The sequence below is a fragment of the Vespa mandarinia genome, chromosome 2 (assembly GCF_050613455.1).
Source record: "Vespa mandarinia isolate Hongniang chromosome 2, ASM5061345v1, whole genome shotgun sequence".
NCBI classification, from domain to species: Eukaryota; Metazoa; Arthropoda; class Insecta; order Hymenoptera; family Vespidae; genus Vespa; species Vespa mandarinia.
In genome coordinates, this window is record NC_140811.1 from 9,931,748 (window position 1) to 9,954,196 (window position 22,449).

The 22,449-nt window shown below is 31.8% G+C and overlaps 3 protein-coding genes across 6 annotated transcripts; 2 read left to right on the forward strand and 1 right to left on the reverse strand.

Annotated features, from left to right (window-relative positions):
- The first annotated feature begins 57 nt into the window (after positions 1 to 57).
- LOC118440959 (bleomycin hydrolase) lies at positions 58 to 3,839 on the forward strand. 2 transcript variants are annotated; one of them, XM_035864746.2, is made up of 4 exons: positions 58 to 397; positions 1,859 to 2,169; positions 2,268 to 3,095; positions 3,165 to 3,839. In XM_035864746.2, the coding sequence occupies exons 1-4, from the start codon at positions 388 to 390 to the stop codon at positions 3,378 to 3,380; spliced, it is 1,365 nt and encodes a 454-aa protein (XP_035720639.2). In that variant the 5' UTR covers positions 58 to 387; the 3' UTR covers positions 3,381 to 3,839. The 2 variants fall into 2 exon arrangements, with proteins under 2 accessions (XP_035720639.2, XP_035720629.2); XM_035864736.2 differs by having other exon boundaries at positions 62 to 397; positions 1,856 to 2,169.
- LOC118441034 (uncharacterized protein F58A4.6) lies at positions 2,266 to 5,254 on the reverse strand. 3 transcript variants are annotated; one of them, XM_035864923.2, is made up of 4 exons: positions 4,481 to 5,254; positions 4,291 to 4,405; positions 3,971 to 4,085; positions 2,266 to 3,406 (listed from the first exon to the last, which is right to left on the reverse strand). In XM_035864923.2, exons 1-4 carry the CDS (start codon positions 4,843 to 4,845, stop codon positions 3,342 to 3,344), a joined length of 660 nt encoding a protein of 219 aa, XP_035720816.2. In that variant the 5' UTR covers positions 4,846 to 5,254; the 3' UTR covers positions 2,266 to 3,341. The 3 variants fall into 3 exon arrangements, with proteins under 3 accessions (XP_035720816.2, XP_035720808.2, XP_085520630.1); XM_035864915.2 differs by having other exon boundaries at positions 3,887 to 4,085; XM_085664504.1 differs by having other exon boundaries at positions 2,266 to 4,085.
- A 1,631-nt stretch (positions 5,255 to 6,885) lies between these two features.
- slgA (proline dehydrogenase slgA) lies at positions 6,886 to 22,252 on the forward strand. The gene is made up of 11 exons (XM_035864641.2): positions 6,886 to 7,858; positions 16,376 to 16,584; positions 16,813 to 16,994; positions 18,657 to 18,721; positions 18,855 to 19,039; positions 20,208 to 20,382; positions 20,472 to 20,582; positions 20,671 to 20,802; positions 20,976 to 21,175; positions 21,267 to 21,355; positions 21,440 to 22,252. The coding sequence occupies exons 1-11, from the start codon at positions 7,535 to 7,537 to the stop codon at positions 21,643 to 21,645; spliced, it is 1,878 nt and encodes a 625-aa protein (XP_035720534.1). The 5' UTR covers positions 6,886 to 7,534; the 3' UTR covers positions 21,646 to 22,252.
- Positions 22,253 to 22,449: the final 197 nt, after the last annotated feature.

The following is a 22,449-nucleotide window of genomic DNA, read 5'->3' on the forward strand; positions in this document are numbered from 1 at the left end:
TATCCAACGTACTCGATAATATTTCACTTTTATTCAAGATCATTCTAAATCTTTTAGTTTTATAAGAAATAGTTTATATGAAATTTTATAATAATTTGCGTCTGTTTAAACGTTGCGGTAAATTTGTTCAATTCAGCATATCAAACTTCTTTGGATGTCAACAGTAAAAAAATACTAATACGCATGCGAAGATCTGATTAGACATGCGTAGTACAAGATCCTGTTCAATGTACAAGAAATTATTATACTTACCTTGTCTATCGACCATATGCGATAAAAGCGGTATGCCCCCTCTGTTTGTAAGTACAGTATACTAGCGTAGAACTCTGTGACGACGCCTAAATCCATTACACCATTACGGGAGAGGAGAGAAGCTAGATCAGCATTATGGTTGTCTGTAAGTTAAATCCTTACTTATTTTTACATTATGCTTTTTCTTTTCAGTGAAAATAAAAAAAAATATATATATATCATATAATTGTCATAAGATTTATTTTGTAAGGTGATAAATGCGTAAACGTATTAAATAATTCATTTTAAATATTACACAAAATTTTACTATTCGAAAATAACACTTTTTGTATGAGTGCACCCAGTTGTTGCACCCTGTCATCGACTTTTATTCCAATGTTTGTCAATATACTGTGAGACAAATATTGAATGCACTATTATCTTTTCTTGAAATACTGAATTGATATCCATTAGTTTACATTTTATTCTTTATACTTTTATATATTCTCTGAATGTTTGTTCGCAGAGTGTCATAAATTTTTCACAGTTTTACGAAATGGGACAATAAACATATTGCGTATATATTTACTGAAATTCATATCTGCTATTTTCATTTCTACAATTATTTATACAATTTTATTTCACAATATTGGAGAGCTTTATATGATCAAAAAGTTTTATGAAATTCGATTTTCTTCTTTTTTCTTTTTCAAACGTAAGATATAGATCTGAGGCCGAGTTTTGTTAATAATATGAATAGCCATTAGATAAAGTATTTTATCTATAGATAAAACATTTTGTATTTTTTTTTATCAATAATATTTATAATATATATCGACAACGTTATACATGCATAATTTTTGGTAACATCACGTATACGTATATATGTGCTTCGCAAAAATCGAGTATTTCGAAAGTAAAAATCACTTTGTCATTTAACAAAAATAAATCTTAGGTAGAACCCTAAATACATAGATCATGAGAGACGTATTTCAGGCTGTTATATTATTTATATTATAAAAATAAAAAGAAAAAATACATTTGGTGTTGCGTGTAAACAAAAGCAGTAGTACCTGCTTTGAAAGTTTCTTTGTCTTTTTTCTTTTCTTTTTATTACAAGCGCTTTTCAGTTTATTCATTTTTTTTATGGTAATTTGTACGAACATCTATGTTATTAATGTTATCTTTTTGTTACTCAGTCGACATTATTTAGTAATATGATTTTTGCTATAACAATACGATTATTATTAGCATATTGTTCTAATGTTGTACAAAATTTTTTAAGATATCTCCGGGCGAGTACATATTGTACATATATAATCAAGATTTCTTTTATGAGCCACTTAACAGACACGATCATTGATATGCTCTTTAAGATCTTTTTATATTTTATTTTTGAGACAGTACCCGATAAATTTTTTTTTAACATGTTGCATATAATTAGCATGCAACAAACAACTAGAGTATTTTGATTGAGAATATGGAGTATAATAAAGAACAAAATAGTATCGTGAATATAATGTATTCATAATAATTATCTCTATTATCTCAATTTGATATTTGTTGTATTTATATTATCTAATCTTTGCAAGGTCAACCAATATTTCTTTTTGTTTCTGAACAGCAGCTATTTTGACAGCGGATGTACTGAATCAGTTGCGTGCAAAATTTTATGCAGACAACAGAAACGTGCAAGCACAAAATGTCTGTACAAAAACCAATCCTATTGAGGCTTGTATATCGAGAAAAGTTTTGGAAGAAACTCAGCATATCTTCACTCATAAAATTGATACTGAAGGCAAGCCCATGACAAACCAAAAAAATTCTGGACGTTGTTGGATATTTGCAACTTTAAATGTCATAAGAACTGCCTTTATGAAACAATATAATTTGGATGAATTCGAATTTAGCCAAGCTTACCTTTTTTTCTGGGATAAGGTTTAAAAATATAAATTATCTTACATTCATAAAGTAAATTTTATCCCTATAAAATATAATTTATAATAATACTATACAATTTAAATAATTTATTACAGGTAGAACGATGTAACTACTTCTTGCACAATATTGTTAAAACTGCAAAACGTGGTGAATCAGTGGAAGGAAGATTGGTGTCATTTTTATTGCATGATCCTACCTGTGATGGAGGTCAATGGGATATGATAGTTAATCTTATAAATCGTCACGGTCTTGTTCCAAAGTCATGTTTTCCAGAATCATATAGTTGCGAAGCTAGTATTCGTATGAATAGTCTCTTGAAAAGTAAATTAAGAGAATATTCTAAAGTTCTAAGAGGTTTAGTTGCTAATGGGGCTTCTGATAAAGAATTAGAAGGTCAAATTATGGAACAAATGACTGTGATATATAGAATAATTGGCATTTGCATTGGTATTCCTTCTGAAACTATAACATGGGAATATTATGATAAAACGAAAAATTATAACTGCATCGGACCAATAACACCTATTGAGTTTTATGAAAAATATGTTAAGCCATACTATAATGTCGATGATAAGGTGTGTCTGGTCACAGATCCAAGACCATCTAATCCTTATGGAAAACTTTATACAGTGGATTGTTTAGGAAATGTCATAGGTGGAAGACCAACGCTTTATAACAATCAACCACCAGAATTACTAATGAAATTATGTGCAGAAAGTATAAAACAGAATGAACCTGTATGGTTTGGATGTGATGTAAACAAACGATTAATAGGTAAACAAGGTATCCATGACATTAGAGCTTATGATTTTGAATTGATGTTTGGAACAGACGTACAGATAGGTCTTACAAAGGCAGATAGATTACTTTATGGGGATTCTATGATGATACACGCAATGGCATTTACAGCTGTATCTATTGATGTAAGTTTTTTATGATTATTTATATAGGGTAAAAATATAAATTAATAAGTGTATATTTTACAATTTTAGAATGAAAATAAAATCAAGAAGTTCAGAGTAGAAAATTCTTGGGGAGAAGATCATGGTCAGAAAGGCTATCATATTTTAACAGCTGATTGGTTTTCAGAGTTTGTCTTTGAAGCTGTCGTAGATAGAAAATTTGTACCTACTGATGTTTTAGCTGTATTCGAGCAGGAACCTGTTACTTTACCAGCATGGGATCCAATGGGTACTCTTGCTCAGTGATGGTAATAGTCCTTTCAAGAAGTGATCTAAGGACAGCAAAAATAGAACTTGAACGATTGTACAACAGTTAATAAAAAAGAGATCAGGGAATTTCAGTTACCATTGAATTTTCTTAAGCTTATTATTCAGCTGTATTAAATATTTCTTATTTTAATCTATCTCGGAAAGTCAGAAAAGTCACATTTTACAAGTATTTCGAAAAGTATTCTTATAGGTGCAAAAATATGTTTTAATTTTTTTGTATCTACAAAGCAATATTATGTAAGATGCCTTCATAACGATAAACTTTAAAAAATATATAAAACTTTCTGGGATATGTATATTTTCAACTCTGTTTCTATGTTCTAATTTTATATTTACGAATTTACAAATATTATATACTTAAAATTTTAATAGCATATCTATATGTAATATATACACTTATAAAGTTACAAGAACTTAATTTTTTCCATATTTCAATTTTGTTTGTTTGTAATTATACTTAAGTTTTGCCCAGACTCCCTTACACATATTTTGCAGACGTGTATCATTCTGATCCACTGCAAGTTTGTATATATTTTTGATCATATGTTTTGGTGTTTTGAAATAACCTTGTTGTATCAAACTTAAGGCTGCATATAATTTACAACGAGCAACGAGAAGGGGATTTCCAAGATGAAGTGCTAATTGAAATTGTTTTATTGAAATTTTTCCTGCCATCTGAGCCTGTATAAAATGTATATTTTGATTAACTAATTTTTTTTATATTTTACGCACTACAAAAAATGAAACTAATAACAAAATATAAAATATTTACATAAAAACAAGTAAAAAGATAATTGCATTATAAAATGGCATTTAGCGATTATCAATGTCTATATACTATAAACTATTTTTGCACAGCAATAATACATTAAACTATGCAACTTACACAATGTTGAAATTCTTCGCCTAAGGCAGAAAATGCTCCTCCTAGTGTAGATAACCATGACATAGCATAATCTAATTCTCTTGTTTCTAATATTATTTTTGTTATTCTCTCATTCCTATAAAAATATAATTTTTACAAGAACTATTCAATATATTTGAAAAAATCTTTAAATCACATTTATACAGCTTACCATTTATAATCTAGAAATTGCTTTTTTGGTGTACGTAATTTTATTAAAATTATATATTTGGAGTTTGGTTGATGTGTCATTGAAGATAAATGTTCCAATAAAACCTGTATTGCAGTCTTACGATAAGTATTTGACTTTATCAAACTGTTAACATATAATGAAACAAGATATGCATTAAATCCCCTTTGATTTAGGGGAACTGCTATTATTTTATAATGCAACTTATTGTCGAGGATATTAGATTTTGATTTAACTCCTTTTTCATTATTTTGATGCAGATATTTAATCGCAGAATTCCAAGTAATACTGACATTATCAAAAATTATCTGACTTCTGTGTATTATTAGTTTTAATGATTTTTCCATTCCTTATATTACAAAAAAGAATTTAACGTTTTATGATATATAGAGTATATAAATATTGCAAAATACGAATGTACTTCAACACAATATTTAACAGTTTGCATGTCACTATAAATTATTAAAAAAATTGATGAAAACAATTTAAATAACTCTTCGCGCATAGGTTAAAATAATTAAATTGAATTCAGAAATTCAAATATAACAATTTAGTTAGGACATTTATAATTTGAATATATCAACATGCACGTCTATAAATCACATTAAAATTCTTCATTTTTAAAATCATTCAAAGAAATTATAAATCCTTATTTGCAATTTCTCAATTACAGGAACGAACTGTTACGGAAGAAATTTAAAAATTGTTTTAATTTGATACGTGTGATGCGGCACTTATAGGTATGATCCTAAATGTGACGACCTTATCCCTATATTCTGCAAGAAACGATCGTTGCTCATCGCTGATTGGTTGCTCGAGTAACAGTGACCAATTTACCATCTATGAGGTTAGACTAGTGGAAGTAATTAAATGAAAGTAATGAAGTAATTAAATTATTGTTATTAGATTAAATATTTTTATACCATTATATTAAAGTTCTATGTTATTTAGAAGCAGTGGTAACTAAACAGTACCATTCCTATTCGGTAAAGCCATGGTTAAGTGCATAACCGTAGGGCTACATTAAATGTTGCGATCTATTTAGCAACATTGTCACTAGGCGTCGCTTTTTCTCGAAAGCACTTGAACATCGGACGAAGACAATAAATAAAAGTTTTGAAAACATAAACCATGACGTTTAAAGCAGGTCCTGCTTATCAGCCTACAGCCTGAATCCTCTCGAGCTTTGGACACGTGGGGATGAAAATGTAAACTTCCTCTTCTCCCCTTCTCGGGTGTAGAAGTATATTATCATCAACACATGGAAACGAAACGCTACTTCTGATCGCGTAGAAAGCACACAAACGCCATCTAAATGGGTTTGAGAAACTCTCTCCTCCCATAGATATTAAAACGAATAATTAGATATTATAACGTGTATAAAGTGTTTCTATGTTTTATAAACAAAAGTATAAAGTTTCCATATAGCAAATTTTTCCCCCACGTGTATGTTGAATTGGATTCATTTTTAGATTATAAAGTAGTTTGTGAATCATTATTGATATTATTATTGGAAATTTCATAAGCGCAAGAAGAATACCTTCATGTGATGATATATGGAATAATAATTATTGAATCATAATGTGTCGCACTTAAATTCATTTTTAAGTGGCAATGTAATTTTTACGACAAACCTCACAATATAACCATTTTACTATTTTAATTCCTATCGTTATTAGTGTTAATTGCCGTCGATAATATCATATATAATGAAAAAATCACGCGTAAAAAGTTTAAAATTCCTTAGACTTCTACAGAACACCATATTAGAAATATGTTGTTTTGTTCGTGACAGTAAAATAGCCTAGGAGCGGATTTTATAAACACATTTTTTTCACGGTCTTTTACCATGATTTTGTTAATATTGTTAAGTTTTTTTTGCACTGTAAATATATTTGCACTATAAATATATACACATATATATACATATATACATACATGTATGTGCTAGAATATATATGTTTAGTTTGCATGCATGCATGTGAATGCATGCCAAAGTAACAGTTCAACATTGTTTCTTAAAACCTGCATTGTTATTAATGACTAATCGATGAGTCCGAACAATCGATTGTAAAAAATAAGGAAAGTAATTGACACGATTGGTGTATCACTCGTAAATTGATGTACCTCAAATAAAAGTATTTTATTATTAGTTAAATATAATTATATTAAAAAGAAAGCAACATGACGTATTTCTAAAAATAGGACGATATATGTATATCGACATACAATCATTAACGTTAGCAAAAATTAGAACAACCAGTAGCGATTCGCGTGGTAGAACACACCTTCTCGAAATGAACCAATCACAAAGCTTGCTCGATTTTACATTCTTTAACACTCTACCGACTCAAACGTGTGTGTATGTAAGTGTACATACTTTCAATGATCGAAACTCGTTTCTATCACTCATCGAGGAACAAAAATTAGACATATAAGAGAAAAGAACTAACTCCATAAAATCGATCTATTTCGAAGGAGTACGTAAGGAAAGAGAGATGGAGGAAGAGAGAGAGGGAAAGAAATAATCAATCCGAAGAAAAAGAATGAAGAAGCCGAATCTGATCATCGTTTGAGCTTCTGAATTAGCAAATCAAAAAAGATTCCCCAAGTCGTTTATTATTGGGTTCTTGGACTGAAATATAGTAAGGTGGATATAAGGTGGATATAAAGGGTTTCTCTTTTATAACAGGAATTGGTAGGAACTGGCTGGCTACTCGTTCGAACAAGTCCCAGTAGTAACATCGACAGCGGTGGGTCAGTACATAAATCAGTGGTGCGCGAGATAGAGACAGAGAGTGAGAGAAAGAGAGAAAGTGGGGGGAACCAAAGAAATAGAGTGAGAGAGAGGGAAGCTCGACGCCCCAGGCGAGGCACAGTCGCGCGTAAGACCTCACTCGACGAGAGGGTTTCGATCGTTGTAATCGTTTCTCTCGTCGTTTCTTTACCTATTAGGACTGTTCGGTATACTTTACAAAGGAAAGATACACATATACATATATATATATTATATATATATAAAAGAGAAAGAGAGTAATGGCGTTTTTGAGAACGGTGCCGCGATGTTGCGCCGGTAAAAAGATTTTTAAATGCGTGCCACTCCCCGTGGTTGGATTACGGGATCAAAACGTCTCCGCTGCATTGGTGCGATTGATCGAACGTGGATATGTCAGTACCGGTAGAGTGACCGGCAGCGTGCAGCAACCGGCGTCAGATCAACCGAGACAGATAGATCCACTCGATTTGAAGTTTAACGACCCAGTTGCTGCTTTCAAGAGCAAAACCACCATGGAGCTCGTAAGAGCGTACATCGTGTATCAAATATGTTCGATTGAATATCTTGTCGAAAACAACATGAAGGTGAGTATTTATCAAGGTATCCATTTCAATTTCTTTCTTATTCGTATTTTGTCGATGAAATTAGATCAGCATCTATGAAATTTTTTTTCTCTCTTGCTCTTCTTCTCTTTCTCCTCATTCTCCTTCTTCTCTCTTCCCTACCACCACCAACCACGTATACGAAATGGCGCAGTTTTACGATCGCCTTTTATGTAATTATCGAATTTGCGTTTTGAATCCTGCCCAACGGTTTGCTTTATTGAGTTACCGATTCGAATTTGAGAGAGCGAGAAAGAGAAAGAGAGGAAGAGAGAGGAAAGGAAATGGAGAGAGGAGAGAGAGAGAAAGAGAGAGGGAAAGAGAAGTTTGCTTTTTCCTCATTCGACGGACGAGCCATTCACGTTTCTTCCTTTGTCGTGAAATCTCAGCATGGCGAATGGAGTACGAACGAACAGTTATTTGTCTTCAATAATTCTGCGTACCATATGCAATGATCAATAATTTTCTTTTGATATATACTCTCTTTTAATTATATTTACATTATATCGTTTCCCTCTTAGATTTATCGAGAATAATCGATTTTATAGTCTGCTATCTACTACGTAAGTCACATTAACTGTCATGGCTGTTCGACAATTGGACATTACTGAGATGCTTTGTTTTTTCCAACGAGTATGTTTCTAAATTTTCTTTTTAACATCTTTTTATATTTTTATATAGTTTTTCTCGAAAGACAATCTCTAAATATTATACTAGAAAACAAATCTTTCTTAACATTGTCGAATATCAAAACTTTCAACGTCTTGTTACATTCAATCGTCTCGTAGTCGATTATATTTATGTATATATTTTTATTACCTGAAGTTATATATATGTCATTGAATTATATCAGAGAACTTAGAATTTCGTCCTTTTGTTATTTCTAATCGTTATTTTAGGGGTGATAATTATTTCAGTTTCGATAGATTGAAAAGAATAATGTACATTAATGATAATTTTTTTAAAAGAAAAATATGAATATAATGACGTGATGGTCAAACAATTGTGATTTTGTGTGCGTGTGTATATATATATATATATATATATATATGCATAATTTTATTAATTAGTACGTTCCAAAATGTATTTGCACAAATCAAAATTATTTTTGTTATCTTAAAATTGCAGCCTTTGATCTTGCAATAAGAAGAGGAAAAAGAAACATAATGTTTTTGAACAAGATCGAAGTTAAATTTATGTTGAAGCTGCAACAACATTGAAAATATTTGAAATGGTTATTTTTTCTCCCTTTACAAACCTTTAAAAATAGATCATACACATAGGTTATGATGAATTGTAGAGCCAGTAACTTCCTTCTTAGTAGCAGCTAGATTAGCTTCGAATTTCGTCTGTTATTATGCGTTAGTACGACGTGGCACGAGCTGTTATTGATTTTGGTGATGTCGCTTATCGATCGCGCACGCCTTCGTGCCAGCGAATAGTTCGTCCCGAAGGAATTTTCTTTCTCCATCGAATGTATGTATGTATGTATGTATGTATGTATGTATGTATGTATGTATGTATGTATGTATGTATGTATGTATGTATGATGTATGTATGTATGTATGTATGTATGTATGTATGTATGTATGTATGTATGTATGTATGTATGATGTATGTATGTATGTATGTATGTATGTATGTATGTATGTATGTATGTATGATGTATGTATGTATGTATGTATGTATGATGTATGTATGTATGTATGTATGTATGTATGTATGTATGTATGTATGTATGTATGTATGTATGTATGTATGTATGTATGTATGTATGTATGTATGTATGTATGTATGTATGTATTATCTTCTACAAGCTATTGTAATTAAAAATGACGGTGACATCTTCAGGTTGATCATCTACACATTAAAGTATTATTTTATTTTTATTATTTTATTGTATCGTTTTTATTCTTTTGAATCATCTATTTTTTCGTCGTATAAAAAATTTTGCATCATAGAATTCGTGTCTTATCGAATGATCTGCCAGCTATACACACACGCGTGCGCATGCGTATAATATATTGTTTCAAAATTCTTTAACTAATATGCTAACAATAACTTTTGTGTTATTTTAAGAGAGGTCTACGAATAGAATGAGGAGAATGAACTTCAGTTTGTATTTGCTGCGTATTCTGTCTCATATTTCCGTAAACTTTGAAAAAACTCGTTACGTAACAATCGTTACGTTCCAATTGTGTAACGATCGTAAGTACCTGCTATTTGCACGTGCACTTGTTCGTGTAGACGGGCTCGCCGTTTCTTTGGAATCTGTTGACGACAACATAGAAGTTATTTTATTCTGAACCCCTACACCTTGTAAATAAAGACAACTTAAATGTTTCGTGTAATGTGAAGAAATCGGTTTTTATTTCATATTTTATGATCACAGTTCTTAAATATTTATTGGTACATTATTTATTCCATATATTGATGTTAACTAATAATCTATTATAAATTTCTATTAAAAATATTTTTTCAAACGATCGCCCATTTTTGCATAATAATTAGTTCACACAATTTCTACGAGGAATTATATTGATTGGCATTCGCTTGGTGATATATAGCAGCGTAAGATCTTAGAGCGACCGCGTTTGAATTTCGATAGCTTCTGAAGATGCTTACTTCAAACTTAAGTATTTTATTTTTTTTGTCCTTAATATCGATCACCTTTTTTATTTTCCTTTTAATTATTTTACTTTCCTATAAACAATATCATACGTGGTTATGTACGTTAAATCGATACAAATTCAATTTTCTTAATTAGAGATTACGTAACCATGGACAATCTAGGGTATATGTTAATAAAGTTCGAAACATTATAAAAAACTCAAAGTTTTTTTCCTGAAAGATTTTTAACAGCTTTCTCGTCAAAAAAGAAAAATCGTTATTTCGTTCTCTCAGACATATGTGAATAAATCAGTATAGATTAAATCATTCTCACATAATATCTAAGCTTGAAACATCGATATTATTATGCGACCTTGAAAAAATTCGAGAGAAATCATCTTTTACTGACTGATTATGGAAGAGGGGGAGAAGAAAAATTTTTACGTTTATATTTGCATGTTTTTCAACTTTGAAGTATGTATTAAATTTGATTATCGTAAGCGACTCGCTGATCACATACCCACCGATCCTATAGGCCACACGATATTTGGATATAAGATTGTAACGTCTGGTTTAAATCATCCAAATTAAATCATCCAGCAAAAATCTTTTTGTAAAAAGCAATTTGGTTGTAGAAAATTGAAATATTTTACAAATTTACTTTTACTATCGATAATCAAAAAGGTTAATTAGAACGTTCACGTAATCAATAGTTATATCAATTAGAATTGTCACCATTTCATTCGATCGATTAGCAGGTTATCTAAATCGCATGCCTTGCATTGTGTTCAAGAATATCGATCTTTCAAGGTTATCTTTTTAAGCTCCTTCGTCCTTCGTGTATTTACGAACTTGAGAAGCTTGCGTTTTTGTCGATAGGTGGCAGCACCCTTGAAAAAAGAAGAAATTTTGGATTACCAACCATGGATTACCAACAATGGATTACCACCATAGAATACAAAAATTGTCGTCAGGAACCATTTATCGTATTATAGTCATATAGACAAGAGTTTTATAATTAAATTTATGGCCAATCTTTTCAATTTTAATTTTTGAAACAGTTCTCCAAAAGATGTACTATTAGTCAAATTTCTAGGGAAGCTTAGCTGTTTTAGTGGTATTTCATATTAACGTAGCTGATAAAAATCCTAGGAAAATTCAAAAGCGATAGAGAAAGCAAAGAAATGAATCGTGATTATTTTATCATGGCCACATACATTCAATCTAGAACTATAGTGGTGTTATAGTAAATCATAAGCCAAATTGGCAAGAAGTTCGATATGATTGGTGTACCGAGTCTCCGAATATTATTCTATCTTCGTTAGATGCGTGAGGGAAGAGAAGAAAGCAGTGATGCGAAGGGAACGTAAACTATTTTGGCTTTCGGATATAAATAAATTAAGGTGAACAAACGAAAATGTGCGCTGTATAGGACGAAGAGGAGAAGCAAAATCGCGCTTCCTATTTAAAGAGCAATATTCGCGATTCTTAAAGGAAGACGTGAATCTATACATGATGATGAAAAAAGAAAAAGTGAGAATGAGAAACCGAAGAGAAAATAGGCCATTGCCTCAAAGTGCGCGTAAGTGAGTACGGCCTGCCAGACTACACTCAGACGATTGCCAGACAATATGACAAAGTTGAGTACGTAGAAGAAAGAACGAATAAGAGAAAAGGAGGGAGTGTGGAAGGGAGGAAGAGAGAGAAGAGAACAATCCTTCCATGCACGACGTCGTGGTTGAATTACATTACCTGTCACAGCCATCTACGGTTACCTTCGGCCATCTTACTCCACGTGCTCGTTCTTTCAAATGTAGCGCCTGGAATATGGCGAGTACCATTCGATCGATCGATTTGCAAGACGCCACTACTAAAACGATTTATATTTACATTCTTTCTTCTTCTTTTTTTCATTATCATAGTTGATATATTTCTATTTGCGGTTTATTTTGTTGCTTCGTGTTTTCATTGACAAGGATAGAAATTTAATTTAAGGATAGAATTTAAATTAAGGGTAGAAATTTAACTATTTAACTAAATTATATATTCACGTGGATAGCGGTCCGTGGAATTTGAACCTTTCCCGTGTTAGGATCATTTAATATTTTGAAATACAATGCAGCAATTTATATCGCAGGGATTGCTTTTTCGGTTCATTTTCGAGATATCATCAGTCCTTGTTCGTTTTTGTTTGTTTTTGTGATAAATTACATCTAAAAAAACATGGTCGAATTCACCGCAAAAAAAGGTACGAATGAGTTCTATGTCCTATTACGATGTCCTACTTCGATTGGTCTGTAAAGACACGTGATAACTATGCTCAAGGTCGTCCAGTTAGTTGTCTGGCGCCTCTAGCGTGAGAGAATCTTTCCGTGCACTACAAAAACGATGCTTTTATTCTTCCCTTCTTTCTTCCGCCGAAGAAAAAGAAACCATTCTACGAAATTTTTTGCTAATTCTTCGAAAAGAGGGATTTTAATGATGTAACCCCAAACGAAACTAAAATTCTTTTTTTTTTTTTTTTTACTTTTTTCTTGTTCTTTCAAGGAAGCGAGCTTGCAAAAAGTACATAAACGTTGTGTATATATCATGTATATGCATTTATCAATAAACAAGTGCATAAAACTACAGTAAATATCTATAAGTCTTTTAAAAACATTGCTATCGGCTCGATGTAAATACGAGACTACCTGTCGGATGATTGAGTGTATATGTACCTACCTACTTGCGTTATCGTTAACAAGTGAGTCTTGGTATTTGCAATTAATGTCGTTGTAATTCTTTCCTTGTACAAAAGTGGGAGGCCAGAAAGGGCTCGATCAAGAACCAAATCGACGTTATTGGTGATACGTTTAATGTATATCGTGAACAAGATTTATTTATCGTAAGAAATGGTTTGAAATTGTGTCCAACATCAAAGTATCATGTGTGGGCACGAAACTTAAGTGTCGATAAATCGTAATGGAGAAAGTGTAATGAGTCTTGAAAAAAAAATTACACTTGTTTATCGTAAAAAGGATGGTATTTCGAACTAAAGGATGCGTTCAAAAGGCATCTATCAGATGACTTATATACACACATACTTTACTTCTTATTCGCGATACTTGCAACATACATGCGTAGTATACATACATATGTTCGTCGTAGGTATACATACCTATAACTCTGTCTGGCAAGGTGACTGAATATTGATTTTAGCGAAGAGAGTTCGTTCGTGGATACGACAGTGTATTACTGGTGAAGAGTCGTTGGCCCCCGATCGTCGGTTCAATTCTCACTGAATGTATTCTATGTCGTAGCCTACTATCTTGATACGTCTACATACATACTTATATAAGGTGCACTACTTACATTGCGGCCTTAAAGCTCGCTGCAACTTAACCGTATTATTTTTATCGATTTTTAATCATTAATGAGCTTGCGAGAAATATTTATTAAATAGGATTATCTTTAAATTTCATTCAAACGTTTAATATTAAACTTAAGTATCAATAATCAAGTTAGTCTTTAAATGGTTCTTTAAACATTGCTCGGATCAATAATAAATGAAAAATTATATACTATATGATACATACAAACAAACAAATATGACATAAATTACAATATCAACGAACTGTAATTATAAATATACAATCGTAATGCGTGGAAAATAATTGGTTAGATATTCTTAATCGTTTTAATATATGTCGATTAAGCTTTTATTTATAATCTACAATCCTCGATGATCGTAAAAATCACTGTTTTGTCATTCTCTGTATTTTTATTTTGTATTAAGTTTTTTGATTCATTTGGGAAAAGGTTAAAATTCACCATGAAATATAAGAAAGTAAGTGATAGTGTGTGTGTGTGTGTGTGTGTGTGTGTGTGTGTGTGTGTGTGTGTGTGTGTGAGAGAGAGAGAGAGAGAGAGAGAGAGAGAGAGAGAGAGAGAGAGAGAGAGAGAGAGAAAACAAATGCGAAATAGTGCGACGCTATCATCGGCTCAAATGCGACGAATGAATAGGAACAATTAAGTCCGACGAATCCGTTTGTAATGAACGTACTATTCACATTGATTATCGACGCAAGTATTATAATTTGTGTTCGTGAATTAATATTGATTCTAAAAGTTGTCATATTTTAAATATAAATTTATGAAAAAAATACGTGTGAGACGTGTTTGCCCTTCAATCGTGGTCTGTCTGATAAACGTGATCTCTCTAGGGATTTTTGTATGCTGATTTATAGCAATAAAATCATTTAGATCTATTATACTTTTACATGTTTTCCTTTTATTGTATACATATGTTTAAAAGCATACAAATACAGGTAAAACTTATACGAACGATAGATAATATAGATATTGATCCTATTATACTGAATATATAGGTATATTGATAGCGTGTGCTTCTGCGCTCAAAAGAGCGAAAGAGCTCGTAATTTTCTCTACGAGGAACACTTGTAAGACTACTATGATAGATTCGTATGTGAAACCCATCGAAATCTAATAGATTAGGAAATGATCGTAATTACGTACGTATCCCTTCTTTTGTTTGTTCTATTTCTATGTCTTTTCTAATTATGGTTCTTTCCATGAGGAAGATTATTCTTCCTTTCCTATATGTACATCGTAAGTAATGAAAAATGTACATATAAAGACAAAAGGGAATAAATTTATTATTATTGTCGGAAACATTTGCAAATATTGTCCAAAAAATTAATCTTTTATAAAATTCCTTTTAAAAAAGAACAGAATCTGAGAATAGTTCACGTTTCGTCTGCCTAAAACACAAATAATAATGATATGTGTTTTAATAAATACATGTTAAATATAATAAGTAGACAAACGATAAGTAGGAAATGAAAGCGACAAATTGATACAATTTTTATAAGTTATACATAATGTATTACAAAGAACACCTGTGTGTTTTTACAAATGATTAAACACCGGTTTTATCGATGTTTGATATTACGATATGTATAACGATGTGTATAAATATCGAACTACATACGTATATGTACGTATATGATGTCATACATATGTGGTTACATACTTATTCTCTGATCTCGTTTACAAGTATTTTTTTTATCGAAAGAACGAACGAAAGTATATATATATGTATTTATGTACTCTCCGGATTAATTTCACAAGCTTTCCCGATTATTTTAAAGAAACATTAGGAATGTTGAGTAATTGCAGTCAATTTATCTCGAAAGATTTTTACTTAATTACAGTAACTCAGATTTTATTCAAAGGAAGTTTGTTAGATAAGCATGTTATTACGATGTTCACCGGATGTGACATCTCTTTTTATTTTATTATTTTGCTTTGTCAATTGACTTTTTTGACATCTTTGTAGCTTTTCTGTGGTTTTCCAGACGAAGATTCAAAACGTCGTTTTATCGTGCGATAAAATTTCTTTATATTACAAACTCATTCTGTAATTTATGCTGTCTCTTAAATATTTTGTGCACGAAACTTGATGGTTTATCAAATCATACAAACGAATTTTAAACAATTTAATTTTTAAAAGAGTTTAACAAAAATGGATGATTATAAATATTTATTAAATATTATGATCAATCAAGATAATTTGATTTTACACTAATCTTTCTCTCCTACTAACGTAATCGTAATGTCAAATCATGAATCGAGTTCCATGAAACGTAAGTGCATCGTCAGAGTTTAATCGTCTCGAGTTTAATGCATTTAATATCTGCCTTAGATTAGGATTATTTACTTTGCGTTATTCCTCGAATGTTCATATGATACTCCAAAAGAATACATGTATTTACGTACGCGTTTGCTTATCTGTTCTCATTCTGAGATATATTGTTGATAGAAGATATTTTTTTTTGGTTTTTTTCATTTCATTCGATCTTTTTTCACGATTTTCTTCGATCTTTTCAGTTTATGAAATTGGCGGAGAAATTGCTCGGAGAAAAGCTCTTTACGAAAATGATGAAGGCAACGTTTTATGGACACTTTGTAGCTGGTGAGGATGAAGTACAAATCACTCCGGTTCTCGACAGGTTGCGGCAATTTGGGGTCAAGCCGATTCTGGATTATTCCGTAGAGGAAGATATATCACAGGAAGAAGCCGAACGCCGAGAAATACAGTGAGTCAAGTGTACAAAATTTATGAAAGAAATGTTAAAACCTTTTTTATAACCATAATAGACAATTGTCGAAATCAAAAATATTAATGAAGTTATACTTGTATAAATTGATACAATATGAAGATTATAACTTTTCAAAGCTGTATGATAAAATTATCAGAAAAGATAAATACGATTCGTTAGTTATTCAGAATAATATTCGCTAAGTGGCGATCTCTATTTTTTTAGGGCCTCTGTGTCGGAAGCAGGTGACGAGAAGACAGAGGGCCCGTTAAAGAAGTATCACGTCGAAAAATCGTTTGCCGATCGTCGTTACAAAGTATCTTCGGCTAGGACGTACTTTTACTTGAACGAAGCTTCCTGCGAACGGAATATGGATATTTTCATTAGATGTCTCGAAGCTGTTGCCGGTAAGTCACAGAAGACAAGAAAATTCGTACGGATATTCCGGTAGTATCCCCTCGGCAAAATCAAGTGTTGTCATTCAGTTGTAATCCCTGCTACGACAGTAATTACACGTGTCATTCATTTAAACTTGGTTTCTGCTTATAGGCAGAGGAAGGAAGTAGCTTGTGTACATGCACGCGTATATCTGTTTTTGTAAATTTGTCTGGACGTTTATCTGATTACGTATGAGTCTTTCCGTTTTTTGCTCAACGTATGCGTGAGAACATACGTGTCACTTATGTATATATGCGCTACGTTATTTACGCGTCATGTGATGTGCCTTTGAAGTTTATTACTTGAAACGTCGGTTATTTGAAACAGAAAGACCATGAGGAAACTAAGGTAGATGAAGGTTGGAATGTAAAGAAGTGGAGAGGAGAGGAGAGGAGAGGAGAGAGAGAGAGAGAGAGAGAGAGAGAGAGAGAGAGAGAGAGAGAGAGAGAGAGAGAGAGAGAGAGCACAATAGATCTCATTTAGTGAAATCAATCCCCTTGTGTGTATTCGTAATATTCATAATTTATATTTTTAAATATTCAAGGACTTAAATAATCAAATAAATAATCTTATAGCTCTTAATTCTTCAAATATATGTATTTATGTAAGAAAATTTTCTTAATTATTGATAACTGTTGATTGTGCTGATAACATACTTATTCGAACAAATCAAAGAATTACGTCTTACAAAAAGATATATCACAAACTATAATTATCTCAACAAATGGAGTACTTATAAACAAACAAACAAAGACATTTTGTATAATACATATGTATATTAAAAATAACATACCATGTACTATACTTAATTTGGAGGAAAAATTATAAATATTAGTCGAAAAAATAATTAATTTCAGATGAGAAGAATATGACATAGAAACTTGAAATTTTGTGAGTCCATTAGGCACTCTATAAATACCATACCGCAAGTAGATCTTGCCGGACTCTACTTACTTTCCAGTGGAAGATGTGACATAACATTTGCCTGAATAGTCTTTGACATAAATATTCGGCCGATGACTAACGAATAATAATCATCCTCAGTGGTTGCTTATTTTTTCTTTCATTTTTCCTCTTTTTCTTCATTCCCTTTTTTTAATCGTTATCTAACTCTCGCTTTTGTTGCTTCCTTTTCAAAGAGATAAATCAAAGAATGTGTCTCGATTTGAGAAAAGTGAATCAGAATCAGTTACAATCTTCTTTTTTATACATCATTTTCGAAGTTATGAATGGAGAGGAATATTATGAATGCCATTAAATGATTACGAAGGCATTAGATTAGAACGAGACAGAGATATCTCACGAGTCTCCTAATACGTACTTTAACTTGAGCCCTAGTAAGAGGATAAGAAACAATAGCTGTCAAAGTTTAATTTAATCTAATCTCTTTACTTAATTTTTTCCGCTTTTGATATACACATTTGTATTATGTCGTTATGTGCATGCTGATACGTGAATTATGTATCCAATTATGTTAACAATTATAATATGATGGTATGCATTGGTTAACATAATGTGTACGTATTTGAAAAAATTGTGAAAAGCATCGCATTTGAGTGATCCTATTATGTCTTGCATAAGAAAAGAAATAATTCAAAACAAAAAGTAATTTAAGGCTGATATCTTTGCAGGTACTTCTATGGGTGCCGGAATCACGGCTGTTAAATTGACAGCGCTCGGTCGTCCACAGCTTTTGGTTCGTAGCTCTTTTTATCATCAGTCGTTATATTTCCTTTTTCAAGATCATATGCATATGTTCTTTGTTATTTTAAACATTCATGTTTTAAATACACGACAAATCTTTTTATTTTTTTGCCTTTTTATTAAAGCTTCAACTATCTGAGGTAATCATGCGAGCGCGACAGTATATGTCGGACGTCGTGGGTGGTGAGGGTGCTGTTTTGGCTCACCACGCAAAACCCGATGATTTTAAGAAAAAATTCGAAGAGGCTCACGTGATGGATGCGGCACCGGTACAAAAGTTCCTTGAAAAGATTCAATCGGATAAAGAAGGGTATCGTCTTCCTCAAATCTTTTCATTATCGTTTTTTTATTAACCCTTTTACAGTCAATCCCAAATATTTGGTATATGCGAAAAATGTTCCGACCGTTTTCGTTTGTTTTCATAAATAAATTTATAGATTCTTTTCACTGCATTTAAATGTAGGAAAATATTTAATTACAAAGAATATGAAAGTCATTTGACACTCAGAGGAGAGAGTTTGAACATCAACAAACGGAGCAGACATATAGACTGGTGGCAGTTTTAGCATGAGTACCAGGAACTAACTATCGGCCGGTGGCAGTTTTCGTATATGAACTAAGGATCGACATATATCAGCCGATTGGCAGTACAAGGGTTAAATTATTATATTTGTTTCAAAAGACACGAAAGATTTTTAAATCTTAAAATTAACGAAATTTTGAAACTTTTTCAACGACAATAAATAAAAAGTCCTACGTGAAACAACCGTATATATACCAAAGTAAGATTTTCAGAAAGAGAAACATTTTCTTGAAAATAAGTCAGTTTTTATTTGTTTTACTTTAGAAGTGCAAAGAAATTTTTATCTAATAATAAATTAAAATGATAATATCTATTGTTAGGCCACAGCGGGACAGTATTCGCTGGGTAGATATATCACAATGTTCTAAAGTTTAAAGATTAGAGAATGTTTAAAGTTTAGAGAACTAGAAAATACACTCAGATATCTGCATACTGTTTCATTATACGAAAAGAAAGAAGAATAAAGAAAATATATAAAGAAGAAAAAGAAAAAGAAGAAGAAAAGGAGAAAAAATGTTGCTATCAAGCAACAGTTTGAAAAACTCTGATATATCGATAATTTAATCGTTTTTTATACATCTTAAAATAGGAGTGGGCAATTGATGGCTCGCGGGTCGCATGTAATTACTCCTATTTGGCTGTTTTAGTAAAGTGAGATTCGACACCCACTATTTGACATCGCCGTGTTTCGTGAACTGCATGACTTTTGTTTCTGTCTATTTACGGATTATCGATGAAGTGGTGATTAGTGAACTTAAATAATGGAGGAACGGATTGATTGATGATAAAGATCGTGTGGCTCGCGGCGAAGTTGTTCACCCTTATTTTAGGATAAACATCCCTTTGTTAAATGTAAATATAACATAACAAAGATATCATGTGGATTTCTTGGTAGTGTGATTCACTTATTCCCTTGGAGCGGAATTCTGGACGAGAACTACGAGTTGAGCGAAACATTTCAAGTTCCCGACATAAAGACTGGAAAAATGGTGAGACTTATGTCACAACTGACGTCGAAGGAAGAGGAGATGTTTAGGAATATGATCAGACGACTAAACAATCTTGTTACAGTATGTATGGCACGTTAAGAAGCACAAACTAAGAAGAAAAAAGAAGGTAAAAAAATTAATTTAATAAAAAATTCAAATATTTTCAACAGGTCGCCGACAAGTTAAATGTACGTATTATGATAGACGCGGAGCAAACGTATTTCCAGCCGGCAATCTCAAGACTAACGTTGGAAATGATGCGCAAGTACAATACAGATAAGGTAAAGCTCTATTTAAAAAGCATAATATGTTATCAATCCGCAAATTTTCAGTGAATCATTTCTCAATCCCAAATGGTCTACTTCATAGGCCGTGGTGTTCAATACGTACCAGACATATCTGCAGGAAGCTTATAACGAGGTAAAAACGGATCTAGAACAGGCAGAACGTCAAAACTTTTATTTTGGCGCGAAAATCGTACGAGGTGCTTATATAGAGCAGGTATGATGAGTTTATAGACGTATTTTGTTCTAAAACTTATATTTATCTTATTGCAGAAGATGTCCGAAATATAATTGCAATGAAATTTCAAAATATAGTTAGATTTTACTCGTATAGTTATTTCTAATTTATATTGTATATCATTATTCGAGTAATCATGATAATTACGATAGGAAAGAGCAAGAGCCGCTGCTATGGGTTATCCGGACCCAACGAATCCTTCATATGAAGCTACTACTGAATCTTATCACAAAACACTGATGGAGTGTTTGAGGCGGATGAAGCAGTATAAAGATAAGGGCGAAGACCCTAAGAAAATAGGTATTATGGTTGCCTCGCATAACGAAGACACCGTACGTTTTGCTATAGAGAAGTACGTTATGACCTTTCTGTTATTTGCATTTAACATAACTACTTATTTACTTTTTAATGTCATCAATAACAAATCTTTTTCTTGTTTTTAGAATGAAGGAAATCGGAATCTCCCCAGAAGATAAAGTTATCTGCTTTGGTCAATTATTAGGAATGTGTGATTATATAACGTTTCCGTTAGGTAGGATAATATATAATTATATTCAACTTCGAAGTAAATATTATTAAGGAAAAAACTATGTACTAAATGATTGTCTCGTTTCAGGTCAATCTGGTTATTCGGCATTTAAATATATTCCTTATGGACCAGTGAAGGAGGTACTACCGTATCTTTCTCGACGTGCACAAGAAAATAGGGGTATAATGAAGAAGATTAAGAAGGAGAAACAATTGCTATTGAGTGAAATAACGAGACGCTTGGTGAAAGGACAAATATTCTACAAACCTAAAGGCAATTATACTCCGGTCTGAGTATTTCGTCCTAATTAGTACAGAGATATACTCTATCAAATTCAAGTAGTGATTGTAAATTATTGAATCTCCAAGACCTTTAATGGCACTTCGAATCGAGATAATTGAAATAACATGGTAAAACTTGTGGTATTTAAGAGCGATGCGCGAGTGTGTGTGCGTGTGTGTATGTAGCCAGAAAAGCAGGTAGTGTTTTCCTTACGTAAAATTGCTTATGTGTGCCCTCAATAAACGCAACTTGCTCGATATTGCACTATTTGGCGTAAAGTTATGTGCGTTATTATAGTTTTACCCGCATTGCAAAAAGCTATCAGCTTTGGTTATTGCTATGATTATTGCTAACGCGATCAAACGCCCATCGAATGTCCATCTTCAAGTATCGCAGCTCCATTATCTGCTGTTATGTTCGAGATATCGAAATTATATTTTTCTTCTTTGAAATATCAGTTGTTAATTTATACTAGATGAAATATTATAACACTGTCTTGAACAATGATGAAATCATAGAAAGAAAGCGATTGAAGTGCCCTCTAGCAAAGAAACCCTGCACCGAAATTATATCATGTTTTAATTTTTTTTATATTTTTGAGAATCCTAGTATTTTATCTAATATATATATATATATATATATATATATATATATATATATATATATACACATTATATATATATATATATATATAATACTTATATTTAATTTATAGTTTTATGCATATATATAATATACGCACAGAATGTATTGCTCGTTTAAAGTTCGTGTTATACTATCTGTGTCATGTATTATTTTGTGTGTGTGTGTGTGTG